The sequence below is a fragment of the Mastigoproctus giganteus genome, chromosome 2 (genome assembly GCF_048544385.1).
Source record: "Mastigoproctus giganteus isolate SK-2022 chromosome 2, ASM4854438v1, whole genome shotgun sequence".
NCBI classification, from domain to species: domain Eukaryota; kingdom Metazoa; phylum Arthropoda; class Arachnida; order Uropygi; family Thelyphonidae; genus Mastigoproctus; species Mastigoproctus giganteus.
The window spans coordinates 65,277,462-65,294,299 of record NC_143576.1 but is presented as its reverse complement, the minus strand read 5'-3'; the positions used below and the strand labels follow the sequence as shown (position 1 = coordinate 65,294,299).

Here is a 16,838-nt window from a genome sequence, read left to right as displayed (position 1 = left end):
TTAAAGCGCCGTGAATATTATCCGCCATAAAAAAACATGGGCGTGGCTAAAATTATCTTTCCCGGTCAAAACAGCGCTCAGTGGGTGGGGGGGGGGGACAAAATCGCCAGCGTGGATGTTTTTCGCTAATCCTTGTTCAGTATGTGTTATGCGCTTGCAATGGAAGTTTTTGTCGTTTGCTTTTAATTGATATGCTTATAAATTGAATAAATTTATCAATTTATAAATTGATATGCTTATAAAAGTGATAAATCTACTGTTTTGCAGTGTAAAACAGACTTTTTCGAGTGTGTTAACGGACGAAAGTGACTTTATTATGGACAAGTTCTTTCTAACCCGTACAAAAATATGGCTACGAATAACAAGAGAAATGTGAAAATATCAAAGAAGGTGATGACATTAGCGAATAAAATTGAGTTAATAGACAAAATTTCTAAAGGTGAAAGTGTCTCCTCAGTGGCAAAACATTATAAAATCAATGAGTCAACGGTACGATCAATCAAAAAATCCGCCGTAGTGTCCGTGAAAACGCGCTAGTTGCTTCAAAAATTTGCTCTGTAACTCGTGATGTTAAATTAGAAAAAATGGAAAAGGCTTTAAATCTGTGGATAGAAGACCAAACTCAAAATAAAATTCCGTTAAGTTCACTCATCATTCGTGAAAAGGCAAAACTCCTTTATCAACACTTTAGTGAAACTGGTGATAGCACTGGCGGGATAAGTTTTTTAGCTAGCAAAGGCGTTGATTTGAAAGATTTGTTCGAAATTTCTAATAAATATTACATTTAATATTAAATTGTTTCTTATTTTCATTTGGATGCCATATGCTTGCATTTCACTATGTGCATAGTCATATTATGAAGGTACATATAATACATACATAGACAAAATTTTAGACTAGTTTTTCTTATATATTTCATACTTTGGAACGGAACCCCTTTATTACTATGGAAGCCATAACTCAGTATTCGCGTTTTCAGTATTCGCGGCATTTCTCAGGAACGTAACCCCCGCGAATAGCGGGGGTTTACTGTATTTTTTACTCCTGTTTTTACAATTTTCATTAATTAAGTAGGGGCCCAAATGTGTTCTTTGCCTCCGGGCCCAAAAAAGGGTAGCTACACCACTGGTCAATGCCCATCATTGCAACTGCAGAATATTCTTCAAGGACCAGAGCCATATTCTTTACGACTGTGCCATGTATGATGATGACAGAAACAAGATAATCACAAAAATTTCCTGATCCAGAAATCCCAAACATCTCTTCATAACCAAAGAGCCATATTACAAAGCAATGGCTGGGTATTCTCAAGCAGTCTTTAGAGCTCTAAGGAAAATCCTGCATCAGGCATTAAATATCACCACAATAGCAACTGATTCTACAACATGAACTTGAACCTGACTGGTGCAGTAAAAATGTGACTTACTGAGCAAGACCTTGGTGGTCTATAATTGAATGGGGCCTCCTTGCCCTAATAAACTGGAATTCCTGATCATGTCAGTGAGTGAGACAGATGTATAAAAGTTTAGCCGTGAGCATAGATAAGTTGTACAAAAATATGTGTAATTGTTTCTGAATGTGATATTTCTAAGTGAGTGTGCATTATGTGTGTAAGTGTTTGTATGCTAGAATATATAGTATGCTAGAATGTGCAGCACAGTATGAGAAACCTAGGTGTTCTCCTCACAGGCCTGTTGATTCAAACATTAAAAAAACTATGTATATTTGTATGGGCAGGCCCCACCTGTTACACTCTAAATATGTTTGTATATTTAAAAAAAAAAAAAAAAATAGATAATCCTTTGCAGGTTAAGGTGTGTACTTGTGGCACTAATGCTTTTTCCATGTATACAAACTGTGCAATGGCCAAATGATTGCATGTGTTCTGGAGTGGGGGGGGGTTTGCTATTCATATTCAGAGTACTGTGATCCCATCAGTATGCAAATTAGTTGTTCTATGAACAAGGCAAATGTGAGAGTGAATATGATGCTTTGTCCTCCTCGCTGAAACCGTGAATATATGTTTAATAAAAAAAAAAAAACTATTCTATATAGTCGTCTAATGGAAAGTGTGTCTAAAGTGTGTTGTGTTGTGTACTTGTCTGGCTGATCCCATCCCCACCCTTCTCCCTTCAAACATTACTGTAGCTGGAGGATGCACCAAAAATGGTTGTTCCCCTATTGCCTGTTAATGCCACACCCCCACTCATTGGTCACATGGCACAGGATTTGCTGGCACTGGCTTCAGCTGGTCTAGTCCGTGTGGAATTGCATTATACCAATAGCCCAAAAGTGACCTCCATTCCCACACAGGGTACACTGACCTTAAGACTAACTCTCCTCAAAACCAAGAGCATTGCCTCCCCCCCACTCATACTTGCCTGGTGAGCTCTATCATCCTAAATACTTTCACAGTTCCCCCCCCCCATGAAGGATGGGTTGCCTCTATAGGAGTGACCCTCTGTCCCTTTATCTACCAATTTCCTGGCAGAAGCTTTCCTACCATCCACCTTCTTCATCATCTACTGCCCATAACTTAAACTATCACCTCTGTGCTCTCTTCCAACAAAAACCCTCTCTCTCTCTCTCTCTCTCTCTCTCTCTCTCTCTCTCTCTCTCTCTCACTCAGGCCCCCTCCCTGGTAAACTCAGGTGAAGCCAGAGAACTTGATCTCTACTACCTGGAACGGCTCCCAGTGCCTGGTACAGTAACTAGGGGTCAGTGATGTTCCACAGGCCCCTAAGAGGCCAGATGAACAACGTAACCCTACACTACACAAACTATATATCACTCACACTATCTGGCCTTTACAGGGTACCGTATTGAACACAAGAAAACTAATTGCAGAGTTGCAGGAAACACAGGTGCTGTCCAACCCCAAACACTATGTACTATGTATAACAATAAAAATATAAAAGCTACATTTTAAATAAGAGTACAAATGTTTAATAATTTTATATAAATAAAAACAGCTGATGTGGTCATGGTTGGAAAAAAAAAATCTGACTGACTGTATAAGGTTCAGTAAGACAACTAAAAGCAGTAAAATATAAAAGATGTTTGTGTCTATAACATGGACACTCAGATAAAATGTCATACGGTTAAAAAGGTGTCACAGTGCTCACACATCAGAAACTCATCTACCCTCAGCATGAATCCAGGCATAAGATGACTATGTCTATGTCTTTTTCTAGCAGGGATAGAGATGTGATTATTCCCTTGTATAAGGCATTGGTCAAGCCACACCTTGAGTACTGTATACAGGTCTGGAGACCTCATTTCAAGAAGGATGTAGAGCTGCTGGAACGAGTACAGAGGAGGGCAACAAGATTAGTGAATGGAACAAAGGGTTGCTCTTACGAAGAAAGGCTTAAGTTTTGCAAATTACAGTGTCTGGAGACTAGGCATCGGCGAGGTGATCTGATAGAGGTGTATAAGGCTTTGAATGGCTTGAGCATGCTCAATGCCGATGGGATTCTTCCTCTTGCTCAGAATAATCACCTGAGAGGGCATAAATTCAAATTGAGGAAGGACGGATGTCGGATAGATGTGCGGAAATTTTCCTTTAGCCAGTGGGCAGTTGGTTTGTGGAATAGACTTCCATCACTTGTTGTTGAAGTTGATAGCCTAAACAAATTTAAGGCTCAGCTGGACAGGTATTTCGAACGAACGGAGGGGTGAAATGGGAGTAGTGGTTGTGCTTTTTTCTTTCTTTTTTTTCTTTTTTTTTTTTTTTTTTTTTTTTTGGCTGATGCTGAATAAGCTTGCTTTCTTGCATCATATGCCTCTACTAATGCTAATGCTAATGTCCTATATGGAGAAGAGCTAGTACAACTTCCTCTCTAGAGTTCTTGCAGACACTGCCAGTGTTGGATTACAGGCTTTATCTGATACAACTTGTTCATAACCTGCTCATGCCAAGATTGCTGCCACCAGGAGAGTAATGTATTGTGGTAGTACAGGCAATACAGACTACTTGCCAGTAGTCTTGTGTAGGGGACTCACAGGTTAGGGTGGATCTGGGGCTATGGTAACTTGGCTACAGTGGCAGCCAATTCAATTCCAATGTGGTTTGATTGAGGTTATATGGTTTGCTGAATCTCGAACCACAATGTAGTTAGAGATCCAGCAAAAATGGATGTCGAATGAACATTCAAAAAGAGAATATAACATCTGGTGGAACTGAGTCAGGAAATAATGTGGATTACATCTCTGATAAAGCCTGTAGTATACTTAAAGATTCCATATACACCTTTGGGAATTGCTAGGTTTTAATGTGGTCCAATGCTAATTTTAAAGTACACAACTCTATTGTGTGTTTATGCTGAAATTGTCAGGAATATTCTCAGATAGAGTGTTAGATGGCAGCAGACCCAACAGATTACTTTGACTTTGAGCCATCAGTAAAGTCAGGCAAGAAGTTCGAGTATTTGGCTCAGTGGGCAGTATGAAGTTTAGGAGCACAGAATGTGTAGTGGTGGAGTTTCCCAAAATTTTAACAGAGAAGTCGCACAGTGGTACTTGAGCATGCCAGGATGGAAGTGATTGCCTTGATGACTCAGCCATGTTATCTACTGTGATGTTCAATTCTCTTAGTAACTCTTGGACACAAATACAAAGGGATGAATGGCATTTTTAAAACTGTTATAGGTTTACCCAATGTAGCTGAAAAATGGATGCCCACATGGGGTAGTCTTATCAGGGATTTTAGTTCAAGGGTATACTGTAATGACAACATGCTTTTGTCAAAGAAACTAGGATGGTTCAGTTACTTCAACTCAGAATCTGTACAGGACATGTTCGGAACGCTTCATTAGGAATACAGAAATCCTGATCATGAACTGGGTCAAGCCAAAAAGTATGCTGTTTCTAGATGATGCATACACCTGGCACACACACACACACACATTCTAATTTAGAATGCAGGAGTGCATGATAAAGTTGAAGTCCCAGTTTCTTAGGGTTTCCAATTTAAGACTTAGTTCCCCAAACTTTGTACAGTTGCTTGGCTTGTCTGGTGGCAGTATCTATCAGGATTCCTTAGTCCCTGATCTTCCTGAGGCTTCTTACAGTGATTTTACTCATTTTGGGTTTTAGATTCTTTGCTTGTTTCCAAGGGGGTTTCCTACATCGCCCTGAACAGTATAATGTAGTTTGGCTTTTTCTTATCTTGTTCTCTGCTTGTCAGGTTTGATATGACTCTTTCAAGTGGTTTTGTACACATGGACAAAACTGATGGTTTCTTTTTCCTTTTGATTGTTGTTCCTCAAGTCTGGCCTTAAGTACCTTATTCTCTATTATTCAATTGGTTTTGCCCAGTACCCTTATATATCTGATAAAGTCATTTTAGTAAGCCTGCTATTTTTCTTCATTATATCACTCACTAAAGATTTTAGTGCATATGTCATCTCTAGGGCAGTATTCTCCTTTGCAATTAATTGATTTTGTTCTGGAGGTTGTGACCATTCAGGAATATTATTGAGGATTCCCTTTGGTTCTGCAGGGTCTGGGAGTAGTGGATACTCCATCTCCTTGAGCTTTTGTGGTTGTACAAAAGGTTCTTCCATATCTGAAGCACATGTCAGTTTGATTACAATTATGAGAAGCATAGGCAAATTTTTGACAGTTTGGATCAGAAATCATTGCTGAAAATCCTTGTTGTCTGGCTGTACTCCAATCTTAATTCTGATTAAAAGGATACTGGTTTTAGTGTATTTGTTCTTGGGTAGTATTAATGCTAAGCTTTGTTGCACTAACACAAAATCTGTCACCATTAACAACGATACAGAATGTGGCCGATTTTGTTACCATTCTTTGCTATTCTATAGCATCTTAAACAAAACACAGCAAAATAAATCAAGAAAAGTATGACAGTGGATTCCTTGAACTAAAAACCTTTTAATATAACCCCTTTCCAAGTCAACTATTCGAAATTTTCAAAGCAGTCACATGAATACTGTTGTTGATGATCCCTCGATAACATCACAATTATGACATTATATACCTGACCAATAGTAATGAACAATATTTTCGATCTATGAAATCTTGGCCATGCCTAAACCAAAAATCATGAAAGTTTACCAGTTGATACAGGTTGGTCTCCTGAACACAATGGTATACTTAAGCAAGATACCCCATTGTAACAAAGATATGATCAATTATACAAGAGTGTGCAAAAGCATGTCCACTCAGTGATGTAAAATAAATAAAAAATAAAGTGCAGCCATTATCAACCCACTGCAGGATGGAAGCCTCCTCAACAATTCACGTTGAGGGAAATGGACCATAATCTGCCAAGCTGGTCCAGTGCGGGTTGGCAGATCGACCATATTCAGCAGTCAGGGGCTTGAACCTCGGTCTACTCAAAGAGCGTGTGCTACTGCACTCCCGCTCCTGACCACTCGGCTACAGTGATGTACCTATACTGAAAGATGGGCAGGATGGGAAGGTGGGTAGGTGATAAGCTTAGTTAAGAAGCACGTAAAATTGAATGCAGTGCATCCAGTCAACATGGGTGGCCAGTGCAATGTTGAGTCAGTTCAATATGACATAGGCACTGGGGAACTAAAACTGAGGATAGGAGTGTGTTATTGGCCTAATGACTCTGATGAGTACAGCAAACAACTGCACAGAGAAACAGAGCGGGCCAGTAAATCAGAACATCTTATAATAAGTGATCTGAACTTTCCAGATATTGATTGGAACATGATTATCCCCTATAGCAGGCCTATAAGGGATTTACTGGATGACTGTTTTCTAGGAATGTTAAAGAGAAAACAAGGGAGAGTAATAGTCTTCATCTGATTGTCAGCAGTGATGATTCATACATTAAGGATCTGCAGATAAAAGAAGCAAAAGGTGGCAGTGATCATAGTGTACTGATATGAGATTTACTTAAGGATGTAACTACCATCAAGAAAAAAGGGAAGGGTTTTGCTTTCATAAAGGAGACTACAGTAGTCTCTAACAGTTTTTAAATTCTGTATAGTGGGAGCAACTGACAATGTTACCATCAGCAAAGCTACTAGGCTTTTCCTACCAAGGACTTCACCGCAGACTGAAAATGTCTGAATGTATACTCAATTCATGGGGGAAAGGGGGATCAAAGGGTGACATGAGTAATTACAGACATGTTACATTAACTTCTATTGCAGGGGGAAATAATTGCGTCCCTGGTTAAAGAATTAATGCTGGATATTCTAGATAGGAGTGCAGTTATACTATAGACACAGCATGGGTTTGTAAAGGAGACATCCTGTCTAGCCAATTTGATTGGATACTGTGATACAGTCACAAAGGAACTGGATGCAGGAAATAATTTTGATATCATATGTTTAGATTTCAAGAAAGCTTTTGATACCGCTGCACATAAAAGACTACAAATTGCAGCCATATGGCATTACAGGCAGGTTGCTGCTATGAATAAAGGGATGGTTGAGTCGCAAAGACAGAGACACTGCTCTTCGTGGACTAATATTAGTGGAGTTCCCAGAGTTCGGTGTTGAGCTCATTGTTGTTTCTATATTTATCAATGATATTGTTGACGGCATATCAGACTTAATATCCAAGTTTGCAGATAATACAAATGTTGGCAGGGTGGTTAATGGGAGTAATGACAGAATGCTAACAGCAGGATCCAGAAAAATTAGGCAGATGGGCTGAGAAATGGCAATTGAAGTTTAACATTGACAAATGCAAAGTATTGCATGTCAGTAGCAGTAACTCCAGAGTAACATACCAAATGTACAGTACTACACTCAGAGTAGTAGAAAATGAATAAGATCTGGGGGTAATTATGCAGTGCAGACAAGCGGCAAGAACAGCTCATGGGATTTTGTCAATGATATACAGGAATTTTTCAAGCAGGAATAAGGAACTCAATACGTCAGCTCATATATTGAGTACATACAGGTCCGAAAGCCTCATTTTAGGAATAATATAGAGTTGCTGTATCGGGTATAGAGAAGAGAAACAAGATAGGTAGTGGGAAGAAGTGTTCTCTTACCAAGAACGGCTTCAGGGTCTGCAAATTGATGTGTTTGGAGACCAGGCACCTGTGTGGTGATTTGGTTGAGGTGTTTAAGACTTTAAATGGATTGAGTAAACCACATGCTGATGGCATTCTTCATCTTGCTCAGACTATGTACACGAGGCATAATATCAAATTGAGTTAGGATGGTTGCAGAAGAGATGTGTGGAAGTTTGCCCTTAGCCAGTAGCTAAAGCAGTTTTACTTTCTTGTATCACTTGCCAGTACTAATACTAACTATTCATCTTATTTCTCAGGAAGGAATGCAACTAACTTTCCTGCACACAAATTAATAAATGATGGGGACAGCCTATTACCATCAACTGCTCAATCTCCCACTATTTTTACAGTTCTTTTCATGCATCATATGCTGTCCTTTTGGTTATTTCATTGCAAGTGACTGATTACATTATGTTTCTCACTACTTCAAATTGAAAAATTGCATCTACATGCAGTATACAAGGCAATGGTTTTATTTATTTATTAATTAATATATAACCGCAAGGAGAATCCACTGTAGTTCCTCTGGTTCTACAGTTTTTTCACAAAACAAAACGACTCTTATATGGTATTTCAGGACTTGGAGACCCACAGGCTGCTGAATATGAGGTTTTTTTTTTTTTTTGAGTATCTACCATAAAATCACACTGATGACAATAAGCAGTCTCATACATTTATTTTATTTATTTATTGTGTTTTTTTTTTTTTTTTTTTTAAATTTTGCAATACATGAAATACCTTGCATTTCTTCTGAAATTTTACATCATTTTTCTTTGGTGAAGCTAATTAATAATGCTATTATATAAAACACTGCTAATTAGCTTCAACACCACAGAAGTACTATGAAATGATAGAATGTACTAAGTATTTCGCCGACCGGGCTAGCCGAGTGGGTAAAGTACCTGCCCGGCAACCCAAAGGTCGCGGGTTCGATTCCCGCCTCGGGCTTGGATCAAAGTACTGCAAAAACCTTGGGAGGTGCAATATGGCCACAGAAGCCGATGCGCCAATAACTACCAAATCAAAAAAAAAAAAAAAAAAAACTAAGTATTTCTTAGTACATTTCTTTTAGTATTTCTTAGTACATTTCTCTTAGTATTTCTTAGTGCATTCTTATTTTCATTAACGAATTTCTAAGCAATTCGTTAATGAAAATAATTATTTCTAAGAAATTCATTAATTTCTACTTATTTTCAATAACGGAATATATTATTTTCAATAATATTTTCTGCTTATATTCATTAATTTCTGCTTATTTTCAATAACAAACTTCTAAGAAATCCATTAATGAAAATAAGCTTTATTTTTAAAATTTTTTAGAAAATTCGAGTTTTAAATTAGTTTTACTATTTTTTCAAAAAACGAAATAGAGAAAAACTAAGTTTTTAAAAAAATACAGAGAAATTGAAACCCTTTTCCTTCAACTATATTACAACAGTGAGATGAAACAGGGGTAAAATTGTGTTAAAAAAAAAAAAGACAACATTCTCTGTTGTAAATAATCAGATGTTGGCAGCTATGCTGTGGCATGCTGTTCTGGATCTGGATAAAATTTATTGTTGCACGAAAGCTCTTTTGATAAAAAGCATGATTCCCCCCTGCCCCATCCTGTCTACCTTGACTGTTTATCCAAAAAACATTATGCATATCATACATCATCCCCTACGTCTGGGTAGAAGCACTTTTGCATTAGGCCTTTCCTGTTCAGCATTAGTCAAATTAACTAGGAGTTCAAATTCACTAAGTTTATCAGCAGCACTCCTGATATTATAGATACAATTAAGACTAAGTATGCTTGTATAGCTTAACTCCACATACTCCTTGAATTTACTTAAACTTAAAGTTTCCCTAGCAACAGCTTCCTGTCAATATGAAACGTCAAAAAACTTGCCAATATCAGCTTTTGTGGTCACTGACACAAGAACTCATGAGATGTATGCAAGCACGTTGACTCATATCATAAGGAAAATTTGTGTCTATATTACCACTCTCTCCTATGTCATTACAAGTTTGAAGTAATGCAAAATTCAAGACACAAAGCATGAAAGTACCTAAGATGAGAGTAACTAAAACTGTACCATGAAAGTAACAAGATGATTGTACCTAAAATTTTACCATGAAAGTAACAAGATGATTGTACCTAAAATTTTACCATGAAAGTAACAAGATGATTGTACCTAAAATTTTACCATGAAAGTACCTAAGATCATTTACAATTTCGTTCGGAAGTGTGCAAAATACCTTCTTACCATGGCTAAGAAGGGTGTTATCTAGGTTACCCACAACCGCAAGGAGAATCAACTGTAATTCCTCTGGTTCTACAGTTTTTCCACAAAACAAAATGTCTCTTATTTGGTATTTCAGGACTTGGAGATCCACAGGCTGCTGTATTTAAATAAATATAAGAGGTGTTTTTTTTTTTTTTTTTTTTTTGAGTACCTACCATAAAATCACACTGATGACAATACGCAGTCTCATTCTTGCGACAATTGCCCTTATGCATAAAACTATCGGTAAGGATTTCCACGTGTTTCAACTCTGCTACCATTCGTAATTTTCCTGCCTTTGTGATACGATAGTTATATACCGTACTAGATAGCGTTAGTTGAACTTCGTTAGCAGTTAAATTGTACGTTTAAATAAATACATATAACGACTTAGATTACAAACGTATTATAATTAATTATATCTAACATAATTAATAACAACATAATTAATTATAATTAATTAATAAATTAATAGAATCATGACTCAGACCAGAGCAGCAAAGCAAAAGGCTCAAGCTAATGGAAGTGCTATGGCTCAGAGCAGAACTAAGTGGGGCAGTTGTCCTCTGACTCACAGCTTTATAAAATGCACTGTTTGCTTGATGCTTGCAGAGCAATCGGGTACAGGACATGATACTGCCAAGGGGGATGTCTTTGTGTGTGCGCGCGATGCAAGGAGTGTATCGATATCAGGCAACAACTCGGCATTCTTGTGGGCCTATATGAGAGCTTGAAGGACAGGGTGGATGCCCTCGAAGAAACTAAATTGAGGGGCCCATCAAGCTCTCAGCTGCCCACATCAATGCCAGAGCTTGCACTTGGGCATCGCGTGACACAGAGGCAACCCCCAAGGCAGAATGCGCTGGTCCCGAAGGAACTAGTAGTTGTTGGTGACTCTATTGTCAGGGAAACGGGGAACGTGCTTTGTAAAAAAGATAGGTGGAACAGGACCAGGGTATGTCTGCCAGGGGCAAAGGTTGATGACGTTGTAGAGTGAATATCATCTTTTAAGGGCACAAAAGGTGATATAGTTTTACACGTTGGCACTAATAATATTAAGAGTAGGAGACCGGCAGAATTACTTAACAAGTACAGGTCACTGTTGAACAAAAGCCGAGAATTAGGGTCGAATTTGAAAGTGTCTGCAATTCTGCCCAGACACGATAGGAGGGAGTATATGATGAGAGCCTTGTCGATCAATTCGGCCCTGGAAAGATTGTGCAAGGCTCAAGGGGTAGAATTTTTTTCAGCCTGGACTGTACTTGTTAACAGGAGAGATTGCTTCTACAGGGATGGGATAGACTTAAATAGAAAGGGTGCAAGAATATTTGCTGATGCTATCGAGGCAGTGTTAGGTGGGTCGGAAAACTGCTAGCTTGGGGGGAGACAAAGACCAATAGATTGACAGTAGCCACTGGCAGAGGTGAAAGAGATTCTTGCACTGCTTCTGTTAAAATGAGCAGAAGCCTGAAAAACAAGATGCATGATATTTCAGAGACTGCCGCGAGCCATTGTGGTACAAGTAAACACATGGCTTGTGTTAGGGTAGCTAAGAATAGAAACAGGTGCAGGTATACTTGCGTGTACACCAATGCTAGGAGTTTAGTAAACAAATTTGATGAATTTGAGGTATTGCTCAAAACATCAAAGGCAGATATTGTTGGGATTTCAGAGACGTGGTGTCACACAGATATAAAGAATGCAGAATTGGAATTTGGAGAATACAATGTCTACAGAAAGGGTAGACAGGATAGGAAGGGAGGAGGGGTTATGCTATTAGTTAAGAAATACATAAAATCCAAGGAAGTGAAGCCAGTCGACATCGCTGGACAGTGCAGTGTTGAGTCAGTTTGGTGTGACATAAGCATTGGGAGATCAAAATTGAGAGTAGGAGTGTGCTATAGGCCTAATGACTCTGATGAGTATAATAAGGAACTGTACAGGGAAATAGAGTGGGCCAGTATATCAGAGAGTCTTATAATGGGAGATTTTAATTTCCCAGATATTGACTGGAATTTAGGCATTCCAGTCAATATCTGGGAAATTGACTGGAATGAACCTCTGGCAATCCCCTTGCTGTGTTCAGCAAGGGGAATGCCAGAGGTGTATTCAACTCTGGCAGTAAGCTAGAGAATCTTGTAATAACTGAGAGTAAAGTGGAGGAGAAATTGTTGAAGATAAATACAAGAAAGGCACCTGGGGTGGATGGGATCTATCCAGTTATATTAAAGGAGGCAGCAAAGGAAGTAAGCAAACCCTTAGCCATAATTATGAGAGCTTCCTTGAACTCAGGGGAAGTACACATGTACTGGAGATGTGCAAATGTGACCCCAATTCACAAAGGAGGATCAAAGGGCGACACAAGTAATTATAGACCTGTTAGTTTAACTTCTGTTCCCAGAAAATTAATGGAGTCACTGGTTAAAGAAGCACTGCAGGATCGTCTAGACAAGACTTCAGTTATAGCTCAGACACAGCATGGTTTTGTTAAGGGGAAGTCTTGCCTGACCAATTTGATTGGATACTATGATGCAGTCACAATAGAACTGGATGCAGGGAATAACTTTGATATTATATACTTGGATCTTAGAAAGGCTTTTGATACTGATGCACATGGAAGACTGCTGCACAAATTGGAGCAGTGTGGCACTGGAGGCAAATTGCTGCTATGGATAAAGGGGTGGTTGAGGGGGAGAAGACAGAGAGTGGTAATCAATGGACACTGCTCATCGTGGACTAATGTTATTAGTGGAGTCCCTCAGGGTTCAGTATTGGGTCCATTATTGTTTTCTGTATTTATAAATGATATTGATGGTGGTATATCAAGCTTAATGTCCAAGTTTGCAGATGATACGAAGGTTGCAGGATTGTCAAGGACACTACTGACACTATGCTACTGCAACAGGATCTGGAAAGGTTGAGCAGATGGGCTGAGAGGTGGCAAATGAGGTTTAACATTGACAAATGTAAAGTACTACATATGGGAAACAGCAACCCCAGAGCAACGTAACAACTCTGTGGTACTACACTGACAGTGGTAGAGAATGAAAGGGACTTGGGGGTGGTTGTGAAGGCAGATATGAAGTTTTCTGAGCAGTGCAGACAGGGTGCAAGAGTAGCTCATGGTGTATTGTCAATGATATACAGGAATTTTTCTAGCGGGGATAAGGAGATGATTATTCCCTTGTATAAGGCAATGGTCAGGCCACACCTAGAGTACTGTATACAGGTCTGGAGGCCTCATTTCAAGAAGGATGTAGAGATGCTGGAACGAGTATAGAGAAGGGCAACAAGATTGGTGAATGGAACAAAGGGGTTCTCTTACGAAGAAAGGCTTAAGTTTTGCAAATTACAGTGTCTGGAGACTAGGCACCAGTGAGGTGATCTGATAGAGGTGTATAAAGCCTTGAATGGTTTGAGCATGCTCAATGCTGATGGGATTCTTCCTCTTGCTCAGAATAATCACCTGAGAGGACATAAATTCAAATTGAGGAAAGACAGATGTAGGATAAACGTGAGGAAATTTGCCTTTAGCCAGCGGGTGGTTGGTTGGTGGAACAGACTTCCATCCCTTGTCGTAGTGGTTGATAGCCTGAATAAGTTTAAGGCTCAGCTGGACAGGTATTTTGAACGAACAGAGGGGTGAAGTGGAAGTGGTTATTTTTTATTTATTTATTTTATTTTATTTTTATTTTTTGGCTGATGCTGCATAAGCTTGCTTTCTTGCATCAAATGCCTCTACTAATGCTAATGCTTAAAAAAAAAAAAAAAAAAAAAAAAAAATTTCAAAATTCCTTCACACTTTCCAATCTTCAACCCAATCCAATCCAAGTACCAGTGCACCAATTGTATTGACAAGTTTCATCAAGTATGCATGGCATTACATTTCAGATGCATTCAATGTTTTCTTTCTTAAATTAATAAGTTCTTTTAATTAGTTTCCCTTAATTTCACCTAAATTAGAAATCAAGATATACATAAAAATAAATGGCTCGAGATATGTATAAGAAAAATAACTATAAAATTCCATTTGTCTGATTTAATGAAATTTGGAATTGTCCAATAAATGTTTCTAGAAGAGCCAAATAAAAAATTTTATGCAAATTTGTTCACTGAGAATCAAGTTTTTCCATCAAGTTTTCATTTACTGAAGGCAATATGAACTTATGCATTTACACATATGCCTCGAGAAGTAATAATGTGGTTGTATTTCTCATCTCTGTACAAGCAAAGTTCTTTTAGTTTCTCATTGACCTTTATTTACTTTCTTTAATTCTGGTCTCTGTGTCAACAATTCAGTCTGGCTTCCCAACCATCAACATAATTATGATTTAATAACACTATGGGCTTCAATAACCATTACAAAATTCCATTATAAAAACTGTAAACTTTTTCTACCTTCATTTACATTCTTTATTTTAGTTTTTTATGTCAGTAAATTTGTTCTGTTTCCAAATCCTCATCTCAATCAATGTCACTAAACTAGCACAGAGTTCAGGAGACTTTCACAGAAAAAAAAAAAAAAAAAAAGTAATCATCATTTGCTTTCCTCTTGTTTTGAGGCTACTTCGGTGTCTGAGAGAGAGTGTAAGTTTATTCCTGTCTTCCTCAAACCATTCATGAGTAATTTGGGTTTATATATATATAAAGCGACCTTTAATTTTTATTAACTTGTGCACTTCTATCACACTATTCCATGATAAATGAGTATTCCATGATAAATGAGCAGGCATCAACATTCCAATAAACTTAAAAATAAGCATGACAGTCTGGTGCATTTTAAGTTAAACACCCTGTATATATTTTTAAACAACTATTCATTATATGAATATTTGCTTAAAAATATAACACCTATTCACAATATGAAGATGGACATTTTATTTTGTAATTCTCATAATATTTTTGACAAATAGAGAAAAATCGGCAAAAAATATTCAAAAATGGCCAGTTTAAATGCATATTAATTAAATACTAGGGGGTTGTTCCGGATGAGCCATCATATACCTGTTTGTGAAACTTTCCAAGCCTAATGGGTTAATGGAAAAATGTTCCAAATTTTCTGTTATTTTCATAACGTACTGTATTTTGAAACATAAGATGATACTGTTTAAATAAATAAATGATATATAAAGTGAGAATGATTTTATCTTACCTTTTCCCTAAGTAGTGAAACACAGAAGTCTACTTCTCTTTGTCTAAAAGTTGCTAACATCGGATTACCATGGTCCACAATAAGGCGTAAATATGTATATACTATAGTTGCGATTAAAATAGGAAATTTGTCAACCCAAGCCCTAGAATAAAAATATATAATAAATCTTATACTGTTAAAATCCATTATAATATTTTCAATCAATTAAAAAAAAAAAAAAAACTTATTGATGACAAGCTACTTATATACTTTGCTTAAAAAAGTACTGTTTTTGCTTAAAAAGTAATGTTTATCCACAAACCATCAGCTTCTCCCCTATTGTTATAAGGCTAAACTTCTTCTTTGATTGCAAAATGACACCTTACCAACAGTCATATAATCTAGCATATCACAGCATAAGATAATAATGTATTCCATCTGAAATTTTATATTCCATATAAAATAAAGAATAATATGTAATGTGTATATAATTACCATCTACTTGAGAAAAAAGAAACAAATCAAAGATCAAGAGTTTTGCAATACACAGTATGTGACTAGAAAAGCTCAGATGCTGACTTCATAACTGGAAATTTGCAGTCGTCGGAAGTTTAAACCTTGTTGAAAGATACTAGTGATTATCTAGACACAGTAATGCATGAATCACCCACTTATTTGCAGCCATTGTAAATTAGCGCACATTGAATAGAAGCTGTTTTGTGTGTTTTGTTATATTTTAAAACGAGTGATTTTACTGATCAGTGAACTGCATGACATTCTGTTTCAAATTAGAAAAGACTGCAAGAGAATGAACGTCATGAAATAATAAAAACAGCTTTTGGGGAACATACCATGTGTTATTCAAATGGGCTTTATAAACTTTAGAGAGGATCACTTGTGTCTCAGATCACCCTTCAGTTTCAAAAACAATTGCTTGTCTGTGATCTGATCAGGAGTAAATAACGTTCAACTATCAGAGAATCTGCTACTGATATTGGTATTTCTTATGGAGTATTCAATAAATTTTAACACAAGATTTGGGAAAGCAATGCATTTCACCAAGTTTTGCTCCACATCCTCACTAATGATCACAGAGAGCAGGAAGTTTTCTTATGTTAACATTTTGTCAGTTCTTTTGTGTTGCTGCTGATCCACACTTAGTTTCTTCCATTATTAATGGTAACAAACTGCAGATGGTAACAAAGACCCAGTAATCTCGATGGAAGATTCCATCTTCTCAAAGACCAAAAAGGCAAGATAATAAAAATATATGTGAAGATCATATTTATCATATTTCTTATGTTGTTCATTATGAATTTGTCCAATGTGTTCAAATCACAAATATTACAGAAAAAAAAGTTCAATGAGGATTGTGAGATGCTGTTAGTAGAAAACAACAGGAAAAGTGAAC

General features: G+C 37.4%; 1 protein-coding gene across 2 annotated transcripts in view; it reads right to left on the bottom strand.

Moving 5' to 3' along the window:
* IntS3 (integrator complex subunit 3) overlaps nt 1-16,838 on the bottom strand; it is a 1,056,838-nt gene that overhangs the window by 854,313 nt on the left and 185,687 nt on the right. For both annotated transcript variants that reach the window (XM_090368499.1, XM_090368500.1), the window contains exon 7: nt 15,449-15,590. In XM_090368499.1, coding sequence (XP_090224625.1) covers nt 15,449-15,590 — 142 coding nt within the window. The remainder of the gene's footprint in view (nt 1-15,448; nt 15,591-16,838) is intronic.